At 46.6% G+C, this 8584-nt stretch overlaps 1 protein-coding gene across 2 annotated transcripts in view; it reads right to left on the bottom strand.

Moving 5' to 3' along the window:
• Window positions 1-3224: 3224 nt before the first annotated feature.
• Window positions 3225-8584, bottom strand: part of CDON (cell adhesion associated, oncogene regulated) — a 130664-nt gene continuing 125304 nt past the window's right edge. For both annotated transcript variants that reach the window (XM_045283656.1, XM_004714164.2), the window contains exons 19-20: window positions 7479-7759; window positions 3225-6565 (exon numbers count right to left, since the gene is read on the bottom strand). In XM_045283656.1, coding sequence (XP_045139591.1) covers window positions 6405-6565; window positions 7479-7759 — 442 coding nt within the window. In that variant the 3' untranslated portion in view covers window positions 3225-6404. The remainder of the gene's footprint in view (window positions 6566-7478; window positions 7760-8584) is intronic.

Below are 8584 nucleotides of genomic sequence, written 5' to 3'. Positions count from 1 at the left end.
TGGTGATGAATTAGGAGTAGAAAGCCAACCAGTGCCTCTCTTCTTGGGGTAGAGGTAGACTCCCACTTCCTGTTGCTCTCATCGTCACGGCAATTCTCTATCTTATGGTATAGTTTCCTTTAGCCCCAAGCTGCTAAGGCAACTTGCCTTCTGTTACAGAAATGCAGGATTTGGCTGGGCTCTCGGAAACCTCAAGAGCACCAGGCAGACAGACCCCTTTCCTTGGTTGGGAGAGAAATGGGTTCTCTTGAGCTCTCTCACATGAAGGCGAGCAGGAACGGAACGGCAATGGGAACTCCTGCTCGGTACATAAAATCCCGCAGTCCACGTTCAGTAGTGGCTTGAACCCTATCCCCCCGACCTGTGCTCTTCCCTCCTAGCAGGCCCTTCCTTCAATGCCTAAGCAGCAGTGCTGGGTGCGGCAGGCACAGGGACAGTGGGGGCAACGGTGGCCGATTCCTGGTGTACCAGGGCGCTTCCCAGCATCCAGAGATGTTCTCCTGTGAGTGGGAATCTGAAAGGGAGGGCTGCTCACCCCCAAGGGAGGCAGGTCTAGACCGACGTAAAAGAGAAAAGAATCTATCTAGGTTCTCTCCTTCTCCCCAATGTCAGATGCTCTTCTGCTCCCCAACCTCAGACACCGGGAGCCATCCTCTTTTGGGGCTCCAGAGACTTTAGGATGACACATAGGAGGAAAGGGGTGGGGGGTCCTCCTGAAACCTCTATTGGGCTGCTCAATAATATCCACTTTTTGTTTCCCCCACAGGTCTTGGTCAGCTGCCTGTTCCCATGGGAATGAGTCATACTTTTCATCTGATTGGGAAGGAAGGTTAGGGAGGTGTAATTACCACCAACTTTCCTTTTTCATTTTACCCTCAGGGAGCAAAGTCACCAATGTAGGTGTGCGCGGGAAGGCACAGAGCACCAGGCAGCTAAGTACAACGTTATCCCAAAGATCACGCGTGCCTTATGATGCCCAAACCAAACCCAAACTCATGGGCACCGGGTTGATTCTGACTCACACCAACCCTATTGGACAAGGTAGAACCAACTGCCCCTCAGGGTGTCCGAGAGGCTAGGTCTGCACAGGCGAAGGTAGCCCCATCCTGTCATGGGTGCCAGTGGGTGTGCACTGCTGGCCCTGCAGCAGCTAAGGGCACAGCCCCCTCCACCATCATGCTCCGCAGGAGGCCAGTCCCGTTTCGTACACCGTGCTGGGCATCACTCCGTTTCTGGTACCAAGTTGGGACCCTGACCAGCTATCCCTCTCTTCCTTGCAGACACAATCTCTTTGTAGGAAGGGAAAACTGCACATGAATCCACTGAGGCTCCAGAGAACGCCACGATCAGTGGTCATGGTGCTGCGAGGGCAGGCCAGAGAACGGGGAAAAGCACGCTCAATGACGGCAGCTGGGAAACAGAAAGGCCCTTCTGCCAGACTTGGGTCTTACAACCAAGGTCATTTAAGGCACCCACTCCCCTGCACCAGTTTATGCCCATTCTTTATAGCTGCTGCATGATGCAGCGGTTGCCTCCCATAAGTGACACTACAAAGGAAGCCCTGGCCTAACCTGTGGAAAGGAGAGGTGGAGGGTCCAGGATGCTTCAGTTAGAATAACAAGGATCCAGGGGTCAGAGGGCAAGGGAACAAGATGGTCCAGGGAACAGGCTCAGGAGCCGAAGAAGCATGAGTGTGCTAGCTGCTTCCAGGAAAAATTAGCATGGACTTGCATCTATGGACCGAGCCACTGCTGAATCAATCAAACCGATGCTCTCGTTTGCACCTCTCACAGGAGGAGTTCAAATTGCTGCTAAGGCACTCACACATTCGACGTTACTGGACAAAGGGTTTCACTTTCCTACTGGGAGGAAGAAAAGAAGATGAGAAAAATGATCTATACTTGTCTTCCTTTCACTCACCAGTAACACATTCCTTACTCCCCAATCCCAAACTTCTTCTCCAAGAACCCAAGCTCCTGTCATAGGCCTTTGCCTTAACATTGGTTAACAGAGAATGGGGTGGAGCCCAGGGTCCTGCTCCTCTGTTCCTTTGGCTCAGGCATGCTACTGACTCTGCAGTGGCCAACGTGAACACCCAGTGGCTGCGTTCCCAGACGTCCATGCCAGCCCCACCGAATGAAAGCCTTACAGATGCAGTTTCTTGTCCTAGCCCCTGGGAGCTGGCTGATGGGCCTGGGGAGGTTCCAAAGTTACACTCCGGTCGGCTGCCAACATGACTCACTGGCTCCCAGTGCGTGCGTCTGAAATCTGGGCGGGACACAAGCAAATGCTTGTTCAACTGACTAGAGGAGGCAGGCTCCAGAGCTGCCTCCACAGGGGACACACACGAGAAGAGACAAGCCAAAGAGTCACGAGATGGTCTTGCCAGGAATGAAGAATGTGGCGCCTGGAAGGAGACAGACAAGTGAAGGAAATTCAAGTGGCTGCGCCGTGGCTCACAGATCTAGCCTTACTGGAAAAGGAGCTTCATCTCCCCTTAGACCTCTCCGTCTTGGCGTTGAGGTTTCAGGAAGAGACAAAACAACAACAAACCACAGCGGTTGCGGTTAAGTCAGTTTTGACTTACAGGGATCCCCGGGAACAGAACGGCGCTCAGTAAGGCCTTCTTGACTATCGTCTTTGATAGCAGCCCGCCAGGCCTTTCTTCCCCAGTGTTGCTGGGCGGGCTCCAACTGCCAACCATTAAGTTAGCCGTAGCACTCAGAGCAGAAGTTTAAGGAAAACGGATTTACATAGGAGGAGTACAATGTATAAAGGCCATACCTGATGTACAAGGTTGTACTGGCTTCCAGATAAGAGAAGCCCAGCCTTTTCCATTTTTAAGGCAGTAAAACAAGTCTTCCTGGGGTTGAATCTCCACACTGGATTCACCATGGTGCATGGCAAAACCAGACAAAACGTTAGAAGGAGTGCTCCTACTTCCTGTGTTCCTCCCTATTCTCCTATGTCTTCCCCACCCTCTGCTTCCTTCTACAGAAACACCGGGTTACCCCGAGGGGGTCTGTCTGTCCCAACACAGCTCCTTAGTGCAGGTATTTTCCCAACTATCCATAAATCAGTCTTGTCCTCGATCCAGTTCCTTCAGGGCCTCAATTAGAACGAAGGATGGATTGTCTTGGATCTAGACATGCACAGGGTGGGGATTTCAGGGAAAGTCAGAGTGTTGGTGCCAAGGGAATTTCTCAATAATATACTCACTCAAATCACAAACTATAAGCAGTTTATACAAATAGGAGTATATGTGCATCTCTGTATTCACTTGCTTCTTTAGATGAAAGCAGCGTTCTCTTTTAATATAAAACTTTACCAACCAAATAAAACCTGTCAGAGCTACATCATTTAAAATATGTACATTTTCAAACACAATATTAAACCCTTAATGAAAATAAAGCATATTTTTCTCTATGATACAAAACATGCATCTCAAAGAGCAATACAGGTGAAATTCAATGATAAGATCAAATTCTTGGCAGTGTTGCAGCTGAAATGGGATTGGTGACATGCTTAGCCTCATATGGATGCAAAGTTCATATATGTGTCCAACAAAAACAAAGTCCATAAAGAAATGCTTTTGTTAAAAAGACTACTCCAAAGGGTTTTAAACATTGCAACCTAGCTTGCATCCTGAACAGCACCTTTCATTAGAGAATGAGTGCATAACCAAATTGGGGTGGGGTGGGGGGAGTAAAATGATCAAATAGAAGCAGGGAAAGTTTAATGTTCCAACCAAAAAGACCAAAAAGCAAAACAAAACCACAAAGGCTTTTAAGACTAGAAGGAACATTAAGAGTGATCACTGAACAGAATGAAGATTAAGTTCTCGAGTGAGAGGAGGGATCAAGGGTGAGAAATGTTGTGTCTTAGAAGACAAAGTAATAAGCAAATTGCTCTCTCTGCCAGGGTGTAACAGAGAGTAGCTTCTCTGGCTGTGAGGCTGGAGCCCCATGGAGCCCTGCAGTAGGAGTGGGCACAACTGAACTTGTTCCATCCAAGAGTGAACAACACTGTTCTGAGAACCGTGGAGAAATGCGTGGGGAAGTGGAAGGAGCGCATGTGATGGTTCCAGGTCAGTTGGGTTCAAATTCAGGCTCGATGGCTCATTATGTACGTGACTTGGGGAAGTACAATGCTCGCTCTGCCCATTTCTTTGTGAGAATTAAATGCGCTAACCAGAACCTAGTTCAGTGACACAGCAGTCACCCAGCCAAGGTTAGTTCATCTTCCCCAACATTGTACTCTTTCCTGCTCACATGACAGTAAGTGACCCGGTGTTTGGTGACTGTGCAGGGTACAAAAGTTCAGAACAACTCATTGTTATGGAGAACACAAACCTCCTAAATATGGCATATGTGTGTATACATACACACATATGTGTGTGAACATATATTTATATATTTCAACATATAAAGGCATTTTTATAAATAACATACAATAAAAAGATAACACTTAAAACAGCGTTACTAGTAATATAAATAAAGCAGTCCACGATGAGGTTGTCCTAAAGATAAAGAAGGCATTTTCTCTTCCTCATGGACAAATCTCATATTCAAACTCCACCTTTAAAAGCAGTTTATGACCTAAGGCTCATGCAAATACATCAGTTTCTTGAATCAAAATGACTATCTACAATCATTTACACACAAACACCGCTCCCCCGCAGTTTTCAGAAATGTCCTCTGTGACAGCATTGTTGTAACTTGTTTGGCAACACTGGGCCTGTCTTCACATTCCGTGTACTAAGACTCTGTCCTGTGCTTGTCACGCAAGTGAAGCACACAGTTAACCGCCTCCATGCCACAGGAAACACCGATCCAGTACACTACAGGCACAGACATCTGGAAGGCAGACTGCCCTTCTCGAACCGCGCGGACTTCCTTCCAGGAAACGACACGCACTCCACTCCACTGGACGGACTTCCTTCCAGGAAACGACACGCACTCCACTCCACTGGACGAAGACTCTTGCAGAGCGGCCCAGCTTCAACAACTCATGGTCACAAACAGTCCTGCTTATCAACTAGGCAGGCGTATGGAAGGAATACTGATGCACCTATATAAAAGTTGATTAATATGCTATTCCAGTCCAAGCCCTGTGATTTGAGAAATGTTTGTGTGTGTGTCTTTTTTTTCACTTATGCTGTAACTGTCTGACTATGGAGAAACCAGTTTCTGTTTGTTTCCCCAAAGGAGCACAATCCACAAAGTTGCGGGTGATCATTAAGGTTTGGATCAAGCTATTCAAACATCATGATTTTTTCTCTAAATGTGGCAGGAAAAAGTCATTCAAAGGCAGCTAAATATCTTTGTTGGTCAGAGACCACAGGAATGGTCATGACTTAGGACCTCTGCTAAATCAGGCTTCAGGTGTCTACCGGCAATAAAGACAGTCTGAAAAAATGTTAGGATATTTCAAATCACCCATATCCTTTCCCTCCAAATTACCTCTTTTCTGACACATCTTCCAGGCTACTGTCCATGTTGGAAGCTAGAAGAGGGCTATTTGCACCTCCTGTGGCATCGTGAGCACCATCCAGTAGAACACGTCTGCCAGGTGCAACCCGTGGACTCCTCCCTCTTTAAAACAATTTTTTTTAATGACTACCTTTCTCAAGGTACCACTCTTAAGATCTTATTTTGTCTCCAATCTTAGAAGCAAAGTCCAAAGGAGCCTCTGGTGCCCATCTTATCAACTAGTGTCCCATTTAAGTAGTTGGACGAACTTGTCCTCTTTGCCCTTGGTTTTCTTTCTGAATGCTGCAATAATCCAACTAGACCTGACACTCAGCCATGTTCACAATACTGACTTTGAATAGTGCCTAGACAACTGGGCTCAGTCAGTGCCCAGGTGCACACCGAGGTTAAGTAGAACACACACAGGCCAGATCTGTTGTTATAAACATCAGGTTACAACTGTGGTTCACTAGACCTGTTTTCAGGCAGTGCACTAACACAACATTGACAAACCACTTCCCATCTAAAACCTTGCCTGACGGCAAACTTCAGTGTCCACGCACTCTCCTCTAGCTGAACAGGCCAATAGCTGGAATCCTTTGCGTGAGTAGCTCTTACGTCAGCGAGTTTCTGGAAAACCTGAGCACCTGCTGCTCTCTACATGACTGAAAACTACACAGAACCACCACGTATCCTAATCGCGGTGAACAGGAAAGGTACAAAGTAGGACCATTTTAAGGCATAAATTACATAAAAGGCAAACATTTTAAGATACATTCATATGATATTCTACTACAAAAAAATAAATAATGTCCCTTCCCACCCCCTCCCCCTGCCCTTATTTGAATTAGTGTCATTCACACAGTTCGTCCTGGGCCACTTTTGTGCAGTTACTGGCTTCACGGGGGAGCAGGACCAGCCACGTGCACACCCTCAGGTTTCCTGAGCCTGCTGAAGTACTCCTGAGGAGCTCTCCAAGGGAACACCAGGAGACCAGGCCGTCTTTTCAGTACAGTCCTTTGAGACAGGTGGGAACGTTAAGGGATTCCAACTTAAAACTGTGTTATCTGGTTCCGAAGGGACACAGCCATCTCCTGAAAAACAGAAAGATTTGGGAGTGTTATGAAATGACAAAGGCTGCTTTCTACGACTCAAACCTCACTGCCAGCAAAACGCACTGCTCTTGAACTGATTTCAAGTCATAGCACCCTAGTAGGGTAGAGAATTGCCCCTTGAGACTGTCGCTCTTGGCTGGAGCGGATAGCCTACTTTGTCTCTCCTGAAGGGGCTGGTGGTTTTAACCATTGACATAGAGCTATCAGCTCCCACTATATAAGTAACCCCCTAGTGGCCCTAGAGGGCAGAGCAGAACAGCTCCATCTATTCAGCTGGTGGGTTCGAACCACTAGCTGACTGGTAAGTTAGCGGTCGACTATCCTGTGATCTAAAACCATTACTAATATCAATAAAGAAATAATAATAAGCAAATATAGAGCCCAGTTGAATTTCCTTTCAATTGCATGTCAACAGTAGTTTGAAAAGGTTTAAAAGTCGAGTTCTCATTAACAGTTATACAATTCATCTGAAAGTTATAAAACAAAATAAACAGAAAACAAATAAGTGAAACACCTATGGAAGCTCCAGGCACCTCCTTCAGGAAAGGCTACTGCTCCAGGACCAACTCAGTGGACGAAGGAGCCCAGGATCACAAAATGTAATCACCTAGCAAAGTGTGTTCAGGCACAAACCAAGTCAAACTCTACCTGGGATTTATTTTCCACCAAGTTAATAGGGTTAATAGCCTAAAGTAAAAGATAGAATAAAAGAACTTCAAGGACTCTTTATCCATATTTCTTTGAAGTATCCAATACTCTCTACCCATCTTTTAAAGAAATATGTGAGTCGGCAGCAGAGACAAAACCGATGGTTTCAGCCTTTTCTAAATAGCTTTTCTTAGCTAACTGGAGACTATCCAGAAACTTCAGCTACACAATGCTTCTCCTGTACCTCTGTTGGACTCCGCTCTATCTGCTGTGCAATCAGAGCTGGTTGCACGTCGACTGTCCTGGCAGCAAGTGTGCTGGGCAGGTCCTGGCGCTACATTCTCCTTGATGCTCTCGCTCTCTTCAGCTAACTGGCCACATTCAGGGACCGTGGAAGCCAGACATGCAGGCATCTTCATGTGACTGAGGGGCTTCATTTCCAACCCATCCTGAGGATAAGGTGCAACCCCTGGGAGCGCGGGAAGGGGATTACTGCTGAGAGTGCTGTTGGTTTTGGTGAAACATCTAGAAAATTTAAGCAAAAAGACATAGAATTGCATCTAGAGGGATCAATATTGTCAAATAAATTTAATTCCAAACATCTTTTGGTACTTCTCATTCACACGCTTAAGAAAGGTTGCAATTTAAAAAGCAAATTGATACACCATTAATTTGAAATACCAAGAACCAATATATTACAATGAGCATGAAATAAAGCAGAATACATGAAAAGGCAAACCACTGAAGAATGGAACCACATCTTACGATCTCTCCAACCCATTTCCTTTGTCTACTGTTAGAAGTTATTTCTCCTTTCATAACCAGCTCAAAACAAACAAACAAACGAACCCTCACACTCAGTGCCGTTGAGTCAACTCCGGCAGACAGCAATTCTGCAGCTCATACATAAGCAGAAAAGGAGGTCGCCAGCCACTGGGAGGAAAAAGGGGACTGTGGTAGTTACATAATTGTTTGTCAGTTTGAGGGGATTAAGAGGTGAAGGGGTGGAGTCTAGCCTGTCAATTAGGTAATAGCCAATGAGGCCTCTGTGTGGGCAAGGCCTTCTCCTGAGGATCCTGGGAACTCCTGTCTTCCTCCTTGGAGGCAGGAAACACTTTCTCTCTTTCTGCTCACTCCCTGGGAGGTGTCTCTGTGGAGAAGACACACGGAGAGAGGCTGATGGAGCCAGACCTCTGGAGCTGGAGAAGCCACGTGAAGACCCCTGCCAGCGCTGAGGTGCTTACACCACTGGATCCAGAAGATTTCCCACCCACTGACCTGTGATCTTCCTGCATTTGGCATCATTGCATGTGTTTCATGAGTCTGAAGAGGACTTTATAGATTGGTATC

Source organism: Echinops telfairi, unplaced genomic scaffold (genome assembly GCF_000313985.2).
Source record: "Echinops telfairi isolate 266 unplaced genomic scaffold, ASM31398v2 ScPeMD7_7465;HRSCAF=8503, whole genome shotgun sequence".
NCBI lineage: Eukaryota > Metazoa > Chordata > Mammalia > Afrosoricida > Tenrecidae > Echinops > Echinops telfairi.
The sequence above is the reverse complement of the archived record's forward strand: the minus strand, read 5'-3'. Positions and strand labels throughout refer to the sequence as shown.